The 19,047-nt window shown below is 45.1% G+C and overlaps 1 protein-coding gene across 1 annotated transcript in view; it reads right to left on the bottom strand.

Annotated features, from left to right (window-relative positions):
- MME (membrane metalloendopeptidase) overlaps positions 1-19,047 on the bottom strand; it is an 89,991-nt gene that overhangs the window by 31,134 nt on the left and 39,810 nt on the right. Inside the window, exons 10-15 of the mRNA XM_053309608.1 lie at positions 15,066-15,202; positions 14,877-14,970; positions 9,529-9,657; positions 6,980-7,078; positions 4,283-4,363; positions 483-586 (exon numbers count right to left, since the gene is read on the bottom strand). Coding sequence (XP_053165583.1) covers positions 483-586; positions 4,283-4,363; positions 6,980-7,078; positions 9,529-9,657; positions 14,877-14,970; positions 15,066-15,202 — 644 coding nt within the window. The remainder of the gene's footprint in view (positions 1-482; positions 587-4,282; positions 4,364-6,979; positions 7,079-9,528; positions 9,658-14,876; positions 14,971-15,065; positions 15,203-19,047) is intronic.

The raw sequence follows: 19,047 nt of genomic DNA, 5'->3' as shown, positions 1-19,047 counted from the left end.
TAAATAGGGTTAGTGTTAATCAGGGTCAAGAGCCTGGGAGTGGGCCCAAATCCTGGTTAACCATAGTTAACCATAACTATGGTTAACCATAGTTAACCAAAATCCTGGTTAACCATAGTTAAGCCTTAACCATAGTTAAGGTCGCTGCTGCTTGGCTTCAGTTAAGGCCTGAGGGAGAAAGCAGAGTAAATTTGATCCCAAAAGGAGATGGGTTGGATGATCCTGTGACTCACTCATAATTTCTTAAGCACAGTTAGGAGTATGTCTGCCTGGCCTCAAAGAAGTTTCCATTCTAGTTATTTAATAAGAACAGTACCACAGCATAAGGAAAAAATAAGACCTTTCCTTTCATGCTTGCTGTATTACCAGAAATGGAATGCAAGACACAGAAACACCCAACTTTGCTTTAACACCACCAGGAAGTTTTTCACAAGGGTCTTTTGAAGCAGAGCATTATATTGACAGATTGAACAAGTACGTACTCTTCCTTGTCCACCTTTTCTCGAAGCTTCTTCAGTCTTTCTTTCTGGTTAAACTTTAAGTTCTGAATAAGGTTCTCAAAATATTCATCTTCTTTGTAATTCAGCTTTAAAGAGAAAGAGAGATGGCTGTGTCATTTGCGAGAGTGAGCTGAAGGCCATTGTGGCTGGGGATGATGGGAGTAGTTGTCCAACATAATCTGCAGACCCAAGAAGGGATGTGCAAACAGGTTTGATATCAAACATGTTCGATGTTGAACCAATTTGGTGTGACTGTTTGGTCTGAACCCAGACGGAACCCTGCCCCCCCCCGGGGTTTGCAAGTTTTTTGTTTTTTGTTTTAAATTGTTTACACTTACCCCCTCTGGGGGAGTTGTCCGAGGTGGCGGGGAGTTCATGGAGGTCCCCCCTCCCCCTGCTGGCCTCCCTTATTTAAGAAGTCAACAGTTACCCCCTCTGGCAGAGTTGTCCGCAGAGGCCCATTGCGCAGGTATGGCAGCCTCCAAAATGGCCACCATGCCGAGGGGGAAAGGCCAAAGAGTGGACAAACTGCCAATTTCTTAAATAAGGGAGGCCAGCGGGGGGAAGTGGGTACTTCTGTTGATGCCCCTGCCACCTCAGACAACTCCCCCAGAGGGGGTACGTGTAAAACAAAAATTTAAAAAACCCTCACAAACCCCCATGGACTGGATTGGGCAGAGTTCAAGTGGGTTCTGGACTGACCTGGCCCAGTCCAATTTGAGTCCAGTTCGGACTGAAACTGAACCAGACCAGCCGGTTCAGTGCACACCCCTAGACCCAAGTTTGAGAACTCCTGGGCTAGAGCACTGGACTTGACTTGGGAAGGCCTCAGTTCATATCCCAACTCATAGTTCCTGAAGATTACAGAGTAGCCTTAGGCATATCCTCCCCCCGCCAGTCTAGCCTACCATATCAGGGGCAGGGGGCTATTAGGATAAAAGTGGATGGCCTGATAGGTACTGTTTTGCACTCCTTGGAGGAAAGGAAGGATTGACATTTTTTAAAAAAAAATTCTGGCTTGAGCATGGAATTCCATAAACTGAGCTCCTTATTAAAGTAGAAAGTTAGAGGTCTTTGAGGAATTATGTGGGGAAGAAACAAAAATACTGCAAAATCTTCCCCCTCTCTCAGCCCAGTAGAATGAGAGTGCTGAGCCCTGAGACTGGATGAGTAGCTTTCAGCTCACCTAGCCATGAATGTCAGCAGTCTAGCACTTGCGTGCAAATGTACCGATAATGCTCGGAACACTTGGCACTTCGACAGCATTTTCTACCTAAGGTCAAGGTGGTTTATGTAATCTTCAAAGTAATCCTCATAATATTCTAAGGAGAGAAGTACCCTGTTGACCTGCTGATCGACCACATTTGTTATTAAGCTATCTGACAAATCTGTAAATATCAGGTAATTACTTCAGTTTACTGGAAAATTCCTTAACATGTGCATTTATCTCTCATTCTATTTATATTCCTTGATTTATACCGGGAACCAATTATTAAGGCCTTTTTTCCACAGCAGTAGCTTACAACTAAGCCACCTAAGGGCACAGCGGGGAAATGACTTGATTATCGAGCCAGTGGTTGCTGATTCGAATCCCCTCTGGTATGTTTCCCATACTATAGGAAAGGCCTATATCGGGCAGCAGCAATATAGGAAGATGCTGAAAGGCATCATCTCATACTGCGTGGGAGGAGGCAATGGTAACCCCCCTCCTGTATTCTACCAAAGACAACCACAGGGTTCTGTGGGCGCCAGGAATCGAAACTGACTCGACGGCACACTTTACCTTTAGCTGACAACTAAAGCTACTACTGGAATGTCCAACTATACCAGTCATAGTTTGATGTTACTTAATGAGGCTGTTCACATGCGCAGTCCTACCCAGGCTTGGGTAGCCCTACCTAGTTAGAGCTGCTCGTGTGAAGCACCGGGATTGAGGTGCTGCCTTCTTGAGTAGCCTAGGATTTTAACCTGCCCTTTCACCTGGGTAAAAGGGTGTGAGTGCATCCTTTTACTCAGGTACGGGGTTGTGTCTATGCTCGGGCTGCACACAGCCTGAGCAGACACAGAGTCAGGTGTCTAGAGTGCCTGGCTTGAGGGGAAATCCCTCAATGCACCACACTCCTTGTGTGGTCCATTTAGGGATACCTGGAGGCTGGGTTTCATTTTCCTGGCCTCCAGAGTTCCATGCTGCTCAGAGCAGTGCAGATCATGTGAGCACATGAGCCGCACACCTCACAGAGGACAACCAATCGCTGCCTGAGCCGCATTCCAACCGAGCCACATGCCACACAAAGGACAACCAATCATCTGGGGGTGGGGGAGGTAGGTTCAACCCTGCCTTCCCCCCTGCCCGCCCTCCCTGCCCCTGTAGCAGTTGTGAGAACAACCTTATTTTATATGGATTTACAACCAGAAATCCAACTTCTGAGTGCCCATGTGAAGGGAACAGTAAAAATTATTTAGAGATAGGCTGATAAAAACAGTGAGCTCCATATTTTTATGAAATGCGGTGCCCTATGTGCAAATGCTTTGAGTGAAGGGAAATGGTATAGCTAAACAGTTTTTTATCAGCATAAACGCGAGTTTTCCTATTAGAATCAGTTCATTGTTATTTGCTTTTGCAATAGACCATAATAATATAGTGACAGAACATCAATTAAAATGCTCTGTTACAAAAATGGCAGAATTCTAAAATTCCAGATAATTGTTAACATCAGGTACACAGCGCTCTTTGATGGAATCAGTTCCCACATTCACCTGTGAGTCCTTGAATGATGAGATACTGGAGACATCTGCAGACATGCCAAAGACGTGTTCGCAAGTCCTGTCCCAGCTGTGACGTACTGAGAAGCTTCACACTGCTATACACTTTCCAAGCTTACATCATTTGGCTAAAGAGCAAATATTGTAAGTATGGTGGCTATTTCCGTGATTGGAAGGCTGGGAAGTCCAAGTCTTCCAATCATAGAAATGGCCACCATCACACTTATAGCATTTGGCATTCAGACAAACACCATAAGGGTGGAGAATGTGGGGACAGTGATGCTTCTTAGTGTGTCAGTGCCCGGATGGGGCTTGCCATCGTGGTCACAGGATGCAGTGTGAGAGTACAGAGTCCCCCCCCCACCTTTTTTTGCATGTCTGAAGAGGGCTGAGGTGATGTGCATGTATGAGCTAGCCTTTAGGGCTATGGACAAGGATGTACAAAGAGCCCCAGGAATGCTTGATCAGTTGTACAAAGGGACAATGAGCAGCTGAGCTAATACTCCATATTTGATCTTTCATTATATGTTTTTGACTTAGTGATGGGTGGGAAACATTGCTGATGCACTTTGGATTAAATGGCTGCAATCCGATGAGGCAGCCCCATCTGTGCCCTTTGGGAGGGGAAAGTGCCTTAAGAACATAAGAACAGCCCTGCTGGACCAGACCCAAGGCTCATTCAGTCCAGCATCCTGTTTTGCACTGTCGCCCAACAGATGCCCCTGAGAAGCCCACACACAAGAGGCAAGGGCATGCCCTCTCCCCTGCTGTTGCTCTCCTGCAATTAGAATTTAGAGGCATTTTTCTTCTGAGGCTGAAGTGTGCCCAAAATCAGCTTTTTCACTTGTAACAACAACAACAACAACTGTAATAATTTACTACATTTTTTATACCTCCTTTCTGCCTTGACAAAGGCACCCAAAGCAGTTTACAATATTAATAGTAATAGTACATGCTACTATTTGGGGCTAAACTCTTTTCAAAATCTTTGTTAAAAATATGTTTTCATATGTACTTACTTCTTTGTATTCTTCATTGAGCATGGTATCATTCGTCATGATCTCATCAGGGTAACCGATTCTTTCCCTAATAGCTACAGCCTAAAAATTGTGGAATAAATGAAATAACGTGAATATAAACATCATAGAGTTGGACTGAATTTGCCCTCAAACACAGGGGTTTTCTGTTTCCTCCTCCAGATGTTACAAACCAAGCCCATTCAATGGACAGATTTCTCTGCAACTGATACTTTGTATCTGATGCCAGTTTTAAAAGTTTTACTATGAGCAATGGGAGAATCAAGACATCTTTGACACATCCTTGATATGAAGGCCGCAGTAGAAGCCACTGGAGTCCACTGAGACAGTTCATAAGAGGGAGGAATGGTGGATTTGAGCCTTGTTGCTCCACAGTGTGCACACAAATACCCCAACAGTGGCAGGAATGGATACTGCAGCCCATCTGCCCAGAAAGAATCAGGTGACTTGGGGAACCACTAAGATACCTGCTGGACCTATAAAAAAACTCTCCTGGGATTGGCTGCAGTCTGAGCTTCTTATCTCTGCAAGAAGGTGCTAAGCAGTCTCACTCCTGTATCTTCACTCAGGGAAGATGTGACAGTCCTCACCCTGAACTTTAATACTGAGCATTTATATCAAAAGTACAACTTCCTGTATTTGCTCATATAATTGATGCTAAAGCCACACAAAGTCCTTCCTTTCTTCACTCTGAAGCGATTCTCACGATTGCCAAAAAGCGGGCTAAGGGAGCCTAGCCCACTTCTTGGCAAGTGTGAGAACCACTGGGCTCCCAGATGAGCCTGGTGTCTTCAAAGCAGTTAACCTGCTTAACTAGCCCTCCCCTTAGACGAGGTTAGCGTAGTGAGCGCTCCAGTAACCCCGTCTTTTTGATCGTGTGTTGCCGCAGTGTGGCTCCACACCATGGCAACACATGAGGAGACCCCCGCCGGGAGGCTAAAACAAGCCTCCCGGCCCAGGGCATCCTGGTCTGACTCAGTATATGGCAGCTTCCTATGAACCACCGGGGGCCGCACAGCCCCCGATCCCCACAGCCCCGCTGACTATGTGACCAAGCCTGCTCTCCCTGCAGAACGCCCTCCAGAGAGTCTCACCGATCGTGAGACTCGCCTCTCTGTCTGCTCCAGCTGTGTCTGTGGCTTCCAAAGTAAGCGCTAATCTATCAAAGGAGATCTGATGCCAGTCAGGGTAGTCAATGCTGGGGCTGGATGAACCAATAGTATGATCTCCTATTTTTATCATGTTTACTTATAAAGCTGCTTTAAATTAACAAAGGTCCACCTAACCCAGCACAGTCTGTGGTTACCAGCTCTGAATGAAGCTAATCCTAGATATCCCCCCTGCCAACTTTCCCCTAGTATTTTTCACAATATTAAGCCATTAAACTATCCAGCATTGTTTTCAATAGTCACTTGGAGATGGATGCTGATTTTTGGGGACTCCAGGCCAATCCTAGAAGGTTGGCAATTCTAGGGACATAGGAAGCTGCCTTATACCGAGTCAGACATTCACAGACTGGCAGCGGCTTCTCCAAGGTTGCAGGCTGAAATCTCTCTCAGCCCTAACTTGGAGAAGCTAGGGAGGGAACTTGAAACCATCAGCTCTTCCCAGAGAGGCTCCATCCCCTAAGGGGAATATCTTAGTGCTCACACTTTTAGTCTCCCATTCATATGCAACCAGGGTGGGCCCTGCTTAGCTAAGGGGTAAGTCATGCTTGCTACTACAAGATTAGTTCAATATTTTCTACACTGACTGGCTAAGACTCCCTGAGGTTTCAAACAGGAGTCCCTCCCAGTCCTACCTGGAGATGCCAGGAAGTGAACCTGGGACCTTCTGCAAGCAAGCATGCAGCTGATGTTCCACTGAGCTATGCCTCAATCCCCTAAGGGGAGCGTCTTACAGTGCTCACATGTAGTCACTCCTCCAAATGCAAATGAAGGAAGACCCTGCTTAACAAAGGAGACTAGGAGGCTCTTCTCATGATTAAGGAGAAGAGCCATGAGGGGTTTTGCGAGGAGAGCAGGCTAAGTCCACTCTCCTGTGTTTTTATTTAATGTTTCAAATTTTCTGAAAGTGTGTTTTATTTTCTCTTTTTTGTAAATGTAAATGTGTTGTATCATTTGTTCAAAGACTGTAAATAAATACTAAACTAAATCGGGCTAGGCTCTCCTAGCCCAATTTCGCTTGATCGTCAGAATAATTTCAATATATGCTTGCTATGACAAGACCAGTTTTCCAGTCCTCGTCCTAACTGTCAGCAGCATTCAGTGATTTTAGGTAATTCATAACTCTTTTGCCTAAGAACTTTTAACTGAAAATGGAGTTGGCCCTCCACCTTCATCCACTTAGTCAGAAATATGCTTCTTCACTGAGTATGATGCTTTATATCTCTTCCAGGGGAAAATAGTTGGGCACATGCAAAGGTGAGCACAATGCTGCAAGCTGTCCTTCATTATTCACACTTTTACTGCAAATAGCGACTAGTTTTTGTCAGGTATAAAAAGCTGACCATCATGAATAAGCCCATATGGTATGTGAAGAATGCTGCAATTGTTTCCCTCACAAATGATTCTTTTTCGTGGATAGTTTCTGCTGCTCTGTTCTGGTTTGGGAGAAAGAAAGAAAAAGACTTTTATTGACTTCCAAATTATAAAATCTCTGTTTAAAGGAACAACTTGCCTTTTCTTCTGCTTTCTTTTTGGTTTCTGCATCCATCCAAGGGAGATCATCTAGTGTTCCTATAAAAACTTCACGGATCTGTGTAATCATATCTTGCACCTGAGACATACAGTACAATAAGATTAAATAATTTTGATTATTCATAGGTCACATTCTAGCATGCTATGTTCCATTTGCTGCTGATGAAATATTGGTTGTTGGTTTTTTAAGGTTAAAGATAATGGCCAAAGGTTAAGCTTTTGCCAAAAAATGTTACCAAGCACTCCAAGTGATCCAAGTGGAGAACAAATTGAATTTGAATCTAAACAAGATGGAGGTACTCATTGTGGGAGACCGGAACTTAGGAAGTGGTTTAGATCTGACTGTTCTGGGTGAGGTTACACTTCCCGTGAAAGATCAGGTACGTAACTTGAGAGCTGCATCAATTTCTTGTGACAAATGACCTTAAAACAATGGTGAATATGCTGGTAACTTTCAGGCTTGACTACTGCAATGAGCTCTTTATTGGGCTGCCTTTGTACATAAACTGTACAAAGTTTATGCACAATAAACTTTGTACAGAAACTGCAACTGGTGCAGAATGCAGCAGCCAGGTTGGTCTCTGGGGACACCCGTAGAGACCACATTATTCTTATTTTAAAAGAATGACACTGGCTGCCAATTAGTTCCCGGGCAAAATACCAAAGTACCAAATGCTTTGTTATTACCAACAAAGCCCTGAATGGCTTGGGCCCAAGGTATTTAAGAGAGTGCCTTCTACTTCATGAACCCTGCTGCCTATTAAGATCACTGGGGGAGATCTAGCTGCAGTTGCCACCAACTTGCTTAGTGGCGACCTAAAACCCGGGCCTTCTCTCAAGTTGCCCCAAGGCTCTAGAACACACTCCCGCATGAAATCAGAATCTCCCCATTTCTGGTTGTTTTAAGACAACTTTTGAAAACACACCGGTTTCATCAGGCTTCTTGTTTCTGATGTTTTAAAATTTTATTTATGGTAATTTTAATCTGTTTTATATGATTCTTAGGTTTTAGTTGTTGTTTGTTAAATTGTAAACCAACCTGAGATTTTATGTGGGGCGGTATATAAATGTGTTAAATAAAGCAAGCAAACAAGCAACAAACAAACATTTCTATGCATTCTGTGAAGGACATTCACTGAAGGCATAGACATTTATCTATTTTATGTTTAGCTGTGTTTGTATTTATTTTGGAAAATTGTTGCATTGTTTTTTAAAAAGCATGTTTAAAACTTGGTCAATTTCAGCCAAAGGTTACAAAGTCAGCCAAGGAAAGAGAAACCTAACATTTGGGTACAACTGAAACCTAAAATTAGACCAAAAATAGAAATCAAGGGGACAAGAAGAAAAGAAACCAGTACTTTCCTCTTGATGGGCTAAAGGTTACAGGGGTGATCAAGTTTTAGGACATAAAAGTCAGGCCAGAAAACATGCCAAGCAGTCAAAGATCCAGAAAGAGACTGAAAAAGAAAAAGCTGAGGGGGAAAGGATCAGAAGAACTGTAAGACCTTGGTTAGTTATGGAATGAATCAGTTATGGTTGGATGCATTTATCACTTGTTATTTTATACTCTATTCCTCATATGGTTTTTTAAAATATGCAGTTAGTAAAACCTTAACTTGTTATAGATGATACACTTTGGTATCTGAGTGGTTTGTTTGTTTCCCTCCCCACGTTCAAGAGCCATCCCACTCTACTTAAGGTTACAGTGAGACCTATCAAGGTTTTGGGGTTGTTTCGCCGAGACAGTCATAGAAAAAAATGGTTTCTACCAGTAAAAGTCATAGGAAGAAAGATGTATAAAGATGGTTTTGCTCATCTCCTCTCCTGCTTACAATGTAGGCCAGTGCCAGATGTGACATCTTCACAAGAAAATGACGATGCCAGTGTAACAGTAAATCAGTGCTACAACTTGGTTTTAATGTCAGGTATGGCTTCCACCATAGAATCGTGAGGATGGCTGTTTGGTGGGATTGCTGGGAATTAGAGGTCCTAATCTCAACTGCACAGATTACAAATCCGTGGAGAGACAGAAAAACCTTTTAAATCAGTTTAAGTCTGCAGCAGAGAGGCATCCTAAGACTTCTCTGGGAAAATGTAATGGTTGCTAATCCTTCCTGAGCTGCTGCCTTCTTATTCATTCGGTGGACCATGGGATGCTACAGCCTGACAGGATGAAACACTTCAATATGGACATGACCTCAGTCTGCTGCTTAATGCATACATCATCATCATCATTATCATCGAGATGGGTCTCACAATCAAGGCAGAAACAATGCTAGTTTGGGATTTCCCTGTGTCATGTCATTCCTGCTCCTAATGGAGACACTTCCTGTACTCCTACTTCTAGCATTCCAGGATGAAGCAGGAACCCCCCTACCCCCCAGTACATGACGACATGTCTCTGTTTTGGTATCCAGCAGCCATCCGATTTCCCCATTCCAACCTGAAACTAGCTTCTGTTGAACTGTCTAGAGTGCATGATCTGAGTGAATGAACTGATGAAAACGGTTAATGGTCTGAGAACATTACCGTGTGTTTACTGTTTCCAGAAAATGCTTCCATCACATACAGCTTTCCCACAGCATTCTCCATATTGCCATTAACGTAGTTTGCACAACGGCGCCAAACAGCAGTGTCGGAGGTTGTGCCATAGAGCACCTGTTGAGTATAAATGTTAGATAAATTAAGGACACCAGCAGCAAGACAAACATATGAGCTTTAGAGAGGCATCATATCTTCATGGAGTGCTTTGAATTACTACTACTGTTTATGGACGTTAAGTGGTAATTGGTGAGGAGCATGGGTTAAGTGAGTACATGTGACCCTCTCCCAGGTTCCTCTTTGCAGGAAGTGCTTATTGATCCAACAACCTAGAATAGCATAAAAAATCTGTCCTCAGTAGAACAGGAATATGCATTGGTAGCAATCTGTTCCAGCCATCATCTCTGGGAGAAGAGGGACCCAGTGTGAAACCATCATCCATTCAAAGCTTTATCCTATCCATCTTAGGTAGAAAAGGACCTTATAATGATCAAAATGATGAAAGTCTTGCCAGATCTGATGGAACTACCCATGATACTTTATACATTCCACAATTCAGTGTTGCTTTATGAGCTCTTCCTTTTCTCCTCAGTGTACTTTACAGATGCTTTCAGGAAATAAAGAGGGCAGGATTTAGTCTTAAATGCAAAACTCCAAAAGAGATCAAGGATGGCCTGTGAAATTTATGAAAGAACTGTCTTGAAGGGAAGAGGTGTCATACAGATTCATAGCATGTATCTCCCCTGCAGAAAGAGCTCCAAATCAGTTTCACAGCTTGGCATGCAGACCTTTACAGCTAGAGAAATCCTCTGTGAGGACTAAGCATGGTTTCCTTCCCAGGGATTGTGAGGCAAGTAAGCGTGTGTCCTTGGGCTGCTTAGGCTCTGCTTCAGTGACCTTGCTACTCTAGGTGAGACACTTAGACTGAAGAACTAGGCTGTAGCAGAGAAATGTGATACAGTCTGCTTAGCAAATATCAGATCACTCCTTCCCAAAGCAACGTTTGTTTCAGAATCCATTACAGAGGTGTGTGCGTGCATGCGTACACACACACACACACACACACACACACACACACACACACACACACACACACACCCCTGTATATTTTAGATTTTGAAAAATATATTACAGATGGGGCAATCCAGAGATATTCTGCAAACAGAAAGATGTTGCCCCTGTGGAGATGGCAGCATACAGGGGCTGATCCATCAGAAAATGACAAGGGGTGCTACAGGAAATATGCAACATGGCTCCTCATCACTTTGTGGCATTCACCTCAGGACATGAAGACAGTCACTAGCTTAGGTGGTGAAATATTTTTAATTTTTATTTTCAGAAGAAATTCTCAGTAACATATGTACTCCTCACTGACCTGCAGATACCAAGTTTTGCATGGACAATTCTGCCACTTATATTAGCTGACACTTTTCTTACTGTTTCCTTTTCTTTGCACGGAGGAAAACAAGTCCAGGTCTCCATGGTGGTTCCCTCACTCTGTAACTTCATTCAAGTTCTGAGCAGGGGGAATCACATGGCTGGGACTAGAGGAGGAGAGCCAATTGAGTTGCTCAAGCCTTTGACCCTTTTTGTTCCCCTTTGGTCTCTACTTGGTCCGGGAGACAGAGGGAGGTGAGCCTTGAAGAAGGGGGAGTGTTGGCAGCCCACAGCAGTGCAGCTCTCCAGCTGGGGAACAAGGATGGTGGGAGGCAGTGAGTGAGCCAGCAGTGACTGAGCTGACCACAATGCCTGTGCTGCTGACTGGAATGGGGGAACAATATGGGCGGGCGAGCTTCAGTGGTGGTGAGGTGGGCAGGGCTACCAGGGAAGTTGGGAAGGGAGGCACCACCTCCTGCTGTTGTCCCTCCTCCTCCTTACCACTGCTGCCACTCACTCACTTACCTGGGACAGAGCCAGTAAGTAAGAAGGTGGCAGATGCTGTTGATGCTCCTCTTATAACCACCATCATTATTTTGCTCACCTGTCTGGGCCCAGAGGAAGGCAGGTGAGGTGCAGAGGAGCAGGCTGATGAGTTTGCTGGGGTGTGGGTCTTAGCAAGTGCCCAACCACGATGACCCTGAAAACTAGCCCTATATATAGTGACTCTGGTCTGAAGCAATTCAAGACCAAAACACACACCAATGCAATGCATTGCCTCCACTGTGAAAAAGCTTTTGATGCACAATAGCCTTTAATTAATTATGTAATTTTGTTTGTTTGTTCCTCCCTTCCTAGTATGTTACCGGCACACAGTCTGAGAATTACTGCCTTAGTATTTAGATCAACTCTTATAATGGATTGAATATGGTACCACAATTTCATAATGATGCTTCAGTTAGGCACACAATTTGCATCCATGCTTCCTGCAATCCCAACCTTCAGCACAATGGATTGGATCCTAACCTGGAGCTTAAACAAAACCTTCATCCATTCACCCCTTCTGTGAGTGTAGATCTCATTAAAATGAACAGAAGGAGCATCTGTTTATGGAGCACATGATTAGGATCCAACCCATTGTGTGGAAGGCTATTTAGAATGCCACAGATGCAGATATGACAAAGTTCTTCCCTGAAACCTCCTTCATCACTGATGCAGTTTCTGTTGTAGTTGCTAGTTCACTTAACCTTATGTCTAAAGTTCTAAACAATCATTTATGAATTCTACCCTTTGGACAGTATTAACAGTATTGAAAAAACAGGTTGTTTTCGGTCCTAATAAGTGTATAAAGAATAAGGCAGAGGGGAAAGGTCTTTGGGGAAGTGTTATCAGCTAAGCTTGTAAAGAACAGCCTGAAGACTGTATTGCTATTTTTGTTGTTGTTGCTACATTTCTGTGATTTAGTGCTGACAAGGAATATCTGAACAGAACAGGATCATCTTTTGCCTTCTAATGTGTTTCCTCCTACACACACACACACATACAGGCATGTCATGTCCTGAATCAAAGACAATACAGGCTGCAATCCAGCCAAAGCTAAGCTCTTTTCATCCTACTTCTTTCAATGGGAGAATTAAGCACATGTACCACGCTTTCCCACTGACATCAATGGGACTTAGCAATGTTTATCTTTGGCTGGATTGCACCCTAGATTTGAATACAATGCAGCAGACAGTGGTGTTGGATAAGTTAGATTTGATTATGTGGGTGCCTTCTTTTAATGGTGAAATTGTAAGTGTTTAAAATAATGATAGAAGCAGCACCAGTATGTGGCTGGCAATTCATTTGTGGCTACAAAAACACTGACCACAGCAAATGCACATGCTAAAAGGGGCACAGCATGTTTGGAATGGGCCCTGGGACAAAAAAAAAAAGTGTCGCTTCCCCCCTCCCCCTCCCTGTCTTCTTTTTCAGAGAGAACATAAGAATACAAGAAGAGCCTTGCTGGATCAGGCCTAAGGCCTATCCAGTCCAGCATCCTGTTTCACACAGTGGCCCACCAGATGCCTCTGAGAAACCCACAGGTAAGAAGTGAGGGCATGCCTTCTCTCTTGCTGTTGCTTCCCTGCAACCGGTATTTAGAGGCACCATGCCTCTGAGGCTAGAGGTGGCCTATAACCATCAAGGTTAGTAGACAATGATACTCTTGTCCTCCATGAATTTGTCTAAGCCCCACTGGTGGGACAGGAAGAACAGAGCAGGATGTTGCTTAGATGTTGGGCCCCCTCTCCATCAGTGGCCTGGGACATGTGCCTGCCTCCCCCCATTCAATTCTAGTTATGCCCCTGCATGATGACAGCCCTATGAATTGAGTTCTCTGCTCAAAATGCTGGGCCAGAAAACTGATGGGCCAATAGGACATCAGGATGCTATATGATTACTCTAAACACGTATGGCCCCAATGAGATGACAATGCATTTTTTTAAGATGGTGTGCATAGGATAGGGGTAGGCAACCTTGGCTCTCCAGCTGTTGGTGAACTACAATGCCCATCCACAATAAACGGTTTATCACCCTATCGTTTGTGGCTCAAGAGAGAGAAAACCCCAACAGCAAGTAAATAAGAAATTGAAGATAGTATTTAAAAAGAATGTGGTAATAGATACAGCCTTGGACTTGATCTAGGGATACCTGAATATAAAAGCTCTGCTCAGCCATAAACCTCACTGAGTAACCTTGGGCCAATTTCCACTTCTCAGCCTAACTTGCTTCACAGTGCAGTGGTGAGAATAAAAGTGGATAAAACCTATGCATGTCTCCCATCTAGGGCTGCCATATGGAAAAGAGGACTGGTCTCCTGTAGCTTTAATAGATGCACAGAAAAGGGAATTTCAGCAGGTGCAACTTTTCTTTCCCCTGCTTAAGAAGCTGCACCTGCTGACTTAGCATCTTCTGTGCATCTCTTAAAGGAGCCCTGTCCTCTTTTCCATATGGCACCCGATTGAGCTCCTTGGAGAAGAGTCTGATAAATAATCATAGGTGGCATTTGGACCATGAGGAGTTGAAAGACCACTTTGGGAGGGCATCAATATAGGTCTCGAAGCTGCAGAGGCGTAACTATAGCGGGGGCAGGGGGGGCACGTGCCCCGGGCGCCATCTTTTCTGGTCACGTGGGGGGGCGCCGCCATGACCAAATTAAAAAAAAAATTCTTAAATTTTTTAATACAAATGTTTCCTGCTCAGTGCAGCAGTGCTGCAGCAGTCAAGGGAGCGTGTCGGCGCCCCCTTCCCCACGAGCGGTCCCTTCCGCGCCGCCTGCGCCCCCCCCCATTGCTTTGCTGGCACCTGGCGGCCAGTCAGTGGCCTGGCTTGGCAGCGGGCGCTTGTGAGGAAAAACCTAAGTATAATGTAGTATGTTGGGGGGGGCGCGTTGGGGGGGCGCCATTTCAGTGCTTGCCCCGGGCACCGTTTTCCCTAGTTACGCCTCTGCGAAGCTGTCTATGCCCTTTGGGATCCCAGCCAATAGTTTCAAAACTATCAAGAATACCTAGTGGATATTATACACACCTGTAGCTGCAGTTATAAAAGATATTTATGAGTAACAGATTGTTCCAGAGCACGGATGAGGATGCACATCTCATCAACAATTCAGGGTGGATAGATAGCATCCACAGTCAGATGTCATTCCGATGTTCATTTGGATGTGCATCTGATTTACACCCATAGTGCCCGACTCAGCAACTGATACAAATCAACACTTGCTTTATCTCTTTAACTGTATCGTGGTGTCAAACTCCATCAAGAGCTTTTCCAAATACCTATTGTTTCTTGCACTGCTGAGTTTTAAATAAAAAAGGTTTATATTCAGCAGAGTTGGTTCTCAGAAAAACATTAACATCATAGATAGATACTATGAATCTGAAATGTTTAAGGTTTCTTAAAGATACAAATTTCTGTACCTTACGAAAAGCGTTCTTTGTGTCCTTGTAGTTACGTCCTAGACTGTTCACCAGATCCATTATGTATCGCCAGCCCATGTAGTTTTGAATATCTCTGCATAAAAACACAGCAGTAAGTTGGTAATGTTTAACTGTGGGGCGTATTGACAATTTAAAAACAAAACATTTAAAAAGAATTTAAAAACCTACCTGACAGTATATTTCTTAAGAACAGATTTTAGCTTGGTCAGATATTCTGGAGCATAAACGATCACATCTTCTGTATTTGCAATACGAATTTGCACAGTTGACATTATATCATCTATGAATGTTAGCCAGTTGAATTGCTGGTGGGAGGAAACATATGCACTTTAGGTATACTTTCAATTCATAATATGTGACCAAAAAGCTAGGAAAGGGGGATATTTTATTCTTAATCATTAATCCTTTATTATTTGTTGTGCAGAGTATATATCTTGTTCAACTAAGTCTGCTGCTTTATGGCCCTGATATATTACTCATTTATTCATCTGGTGGATTTATGTCCCATCAATACTTCCCAGAGGACCTCCAGGAAGGGTCACAAGAAAACAAGCATACAACAGTGTTAAAAGCATTCCAATTAAAAGCACAAGTTGTTTTGGTAAGAACTAATCTGTATACTTTCCTTTCACTATAATCTTAATTGATGATTACTATCCTCACAAGTTAGCCCACTTCAGCCTAAATGTTCATACATCCACCATCTTGAACTGGGGTGGATGACATCGTCATAAACTATGCCATTGAGGTGTCCCTATGTGTCACTCACTACAACTGTACCAAATGTGGTTCAAATCGGTTAGACGGTCCACAAGTTAGCCCACTTGCATCTCAAAAGTTTACACATCAGCCGTCTTGAATCAGGGTGGATAACATAATCACAAACTATGCTGTTGAGGTATCCCTATGTGTCCCTACAACTGTACTCAATTTGGGTCATATTGAATGCTGTATGGAAGTGCACAAAACCGGTTTCCCAGTTCAGCTTGAATCCAAACCAGACTACAGAACACGTGGGCCATTAACGTTTAAAATCCAAATATTATTTTTTAAAGCAACATTTTAAAAATAATGCACTTTATGTATGTCATGAAACCAAGTCTTAATTGTGCAAAGGATCTCCAGCTCTAAATCCTAGAAGTGGTTTTCAATGTAAGGGTCCAGCAACAGAGCATGCCATGAAATGCCATCTGCTAACTTGGCAAAGAGGCACCTTTTATAGCTCTCTTATATTTCTCAGGGGGAGAGCAGTGTCCCTATTTGGTCCATCATAGCATCTTTCCAGTGGCAGTTACTGATGTTTCCCTCGTGTTTCCCTCTATTTGGGACAGGGAAATATTTCTTCATTCTCTTCCCTCTCCTTCTTATCTCCTTCTCTTGAAGTTTTCAAACAGAGTCTGGGTGGCCATCTGTCACAGATGCTGTAACATTTCCTACACTGAGTAGGGGGTCGCACTAGCAGCCCCGTAAGGTCTCTACTCTAGGAAGACTAGTTTTGCTCTGTTAATTTTTTCACTGCTGTCTAAAAACATTCTTATTCCAGCACCATCTAATTTGCCTGAGGGCTGATGGCAGCACCACCTATCATTCGCTGGTGTTACTTATACAATCGTTACAACTTCCCTCCCCTAAAGTAAGCACCTCACAAATTAAGAACGTTGCAGAGCAGCAAAGTTCTACTTTTTGAACATATAGGTTGGGGCCAGTCCGTTCCCCGGGTGAGGAGATTTGGTCCCTAAGTCTTGCTCATGAGAAGGGCTGCCTGTGATGTCCCATCTCTGACATCATCATGCTTGAGAACTAGCCCATCACCCCACGGTTCATTCTCACAAGAATGAACAGGCTAAGGGGAGACTGGGAGGATGCTATGTGTAGGAAAGCTGTGCGGATGGGCACTTGGTCTGTCCCGGTCCTGGTGCTGTCCAGGTCCTGGTGACTGCCGCCAACCTGCTGTCAAACCCTGCACCCTGCCAGTTTGCAAGCCCATGTGAGAATGCACACCACTGCCTACGGCCCCAAAGGGCAAGTCTGCTGTCCCCGGCCAGCTGGAAAACGGGGCTCTCCTCTCCTGGGAATCCCTGCACTGGGAAATCTGTGTATGGCGCCATGTCAGACCCAGCCCAAGAGCTTTGAATGGGTTTAAAGGTCCATGTCAGAACCCTGTGCCCACACCGTCCACACAGGCAGGTATGACCTGGCAAATGGTCCCCCTCATGTCAGGAATAGCCAGCATGAGCAGGGCATCCCCTCTCCGGCTGGGGTGCCCCTGTCTGCCTTTGAGGGGCTGCCACAAAAAGGGATTCAGGAGCAGCAAAGTTCTACTTTTTCACATATAGGTTGGGGAAGGCCCAGCCCCTTCCTGTTTTTTTTGGAGGGGTGTGTGTGTTGTGGCACCCTTACTTATGAGCAGGGCCAGGTGGCTGGACTGGCAATGCTCCACCATCGGCGCCTGCATCAAAAACCATGACTCAAGAGAGTGCCAGGCTGCGGAGACACCCCCAGACAACACATGAGAAGGACCATTAGAAGAGAGGGGAGAGAACTGCCGAGAGAAAATTCTAGTGACGCACGATGTCAAAACATCCCCTCCTTCCATGGACAGCCCTCTTACGTTAGGCCATTGGGTTTTAGATGGAGCAAGTTTGGGGTTTTTTGGTTGGTGGCAGTCAGGAGTGGTGCCCTGGAGATAGCTTTCCATGTCTTGGGTACTGCAGCCAAAAGCATGCTCCCTGCCAGCACGTCCTCCCATGTGCACCCCTGCCAGCTGCCCGCATGGGTGATGCAACCGTTCTGGCGAAGCTGGAAACCAGAGCTCTCTGTTCTCTACTAACATGCCTGGAGATCTGCATATAGCACCATGTGGGCTGGACCTGGGAATTTTGAATGGGTTTAAGGGCCCATGCCGCAGCCTCCTGTTCGCACCATCTATGCAAATACTTTGGGTGGGGGTGCTATTGGCAGGCTTTGAAATGCAGTGCCCTGGCAGAGATTCCCTAGCAGCCAAGTTCTACCTTTTTCCACAGAGAGATTGGGGAAGGGACAGCCAGCCCCTTCCCCTTTGTGGGGCTCAGGCCCCCCCAGACTTACTAATGATCAAGGCTGGTCAACAGGATCAGTCTTGGGTAAACGGAGATCCTTTTTCAACGATCCAGCCAGCCGAGCTGGGACTCATGGCCAGGCATGAGCGGGAAAGGCAATGGAGTCGCCCCCAAACTACTCATGAGAAGGACCATTGTGTGTGTGTGTGTGTGGGGGGGATTTGGTGCAAAATGCCCAGACAAATTACAGCTTATTCAAGAGTTATACATCCCCTATCCCCATCAACCTCCCTCATGAATGTGTCAGGCCATGGAGGCTCTGAATAGAGTCAGGTTGATGTGTGCAGGCAAGTCGTGGGGAGGGCTACCCCCCGGACTGCTTTCCTTCTCTTGGGGATCACGGGCAAGCTGCTATGAAGCCAGGCCCCTTGCCAGCCTGTCTACCCTTGTGTACATGTGCACCCCTGCCAGCTCCCCGGAATGGCCACCCCGCTGTCCCATGGGGGCTGAGGAACGGGGGCTCTCCTTTCCTGGGAATCTCCATGGTGGGATATCTGCATACGGCACAATGATGGTCCGGGACCTGGGAATTTTGAATGGGTTTAAAGGTCCATCCTGATGTCAACCCCTCCTTACCCTCCACACATGCACCTGGGCAAGGACAAAGGTAGTGTCTAGATGGCCTTTGGGTTTGAAAAAGTCTATAAAGGGAAAGAGGGTGGGGAGTTTTAAGGGGGATCTCTTCTTTTTTCCCCCAAAGTAATGGTGGGGAAGTGGGACCCAGCCACTTCACCTGGGGGAAGGGATTTACAACCCTGGCTTGCTCATGAGCAGGGCCAGTGAGATAAGAATAGTTCCAGTGTTTGGAGCGATTCTTCCTTTGTGATAGCCCACACAGACTACACCTGCTCATGAGAGTGTCAGGCCATGGGTACACTAAGTAGAGTTTTGCTGTGCTGTAGTGTGTTGGAAAGCAGTGGGCAGGGGTATTCAATAGACTACTTTCCTGATCCCGGGGTGGCAGCCAAGGTGCTGTCGAAACAAGCCCCCTGCCTGGCCATATGCACCTGTGAACCCGCCCTTACCTGCAGCCCCTGCAGTAGATTCCGCTG

This window comes from Hemicordylus capensis, chromosome 3, assembly GCF_027244095.1.
Source record: "Hemicordylus capensis ecotype Gifberg chromosome 3, rHemCap1.1.pri, whole genome shotgun sequence".
NCBI classification, from domain to species: domain Eukaryota; kingdom Metazoa; phylum Chordata; class Lepidosauria; order Squamata; family Cordylidae; genus Hemicordylus; species Hemicordylus capensis.
The sequence above is the reverse complement of the archived record's forward strand: the minus strand, read 5'-3'. Positions and strand labels throughout refer to the sequence as shown.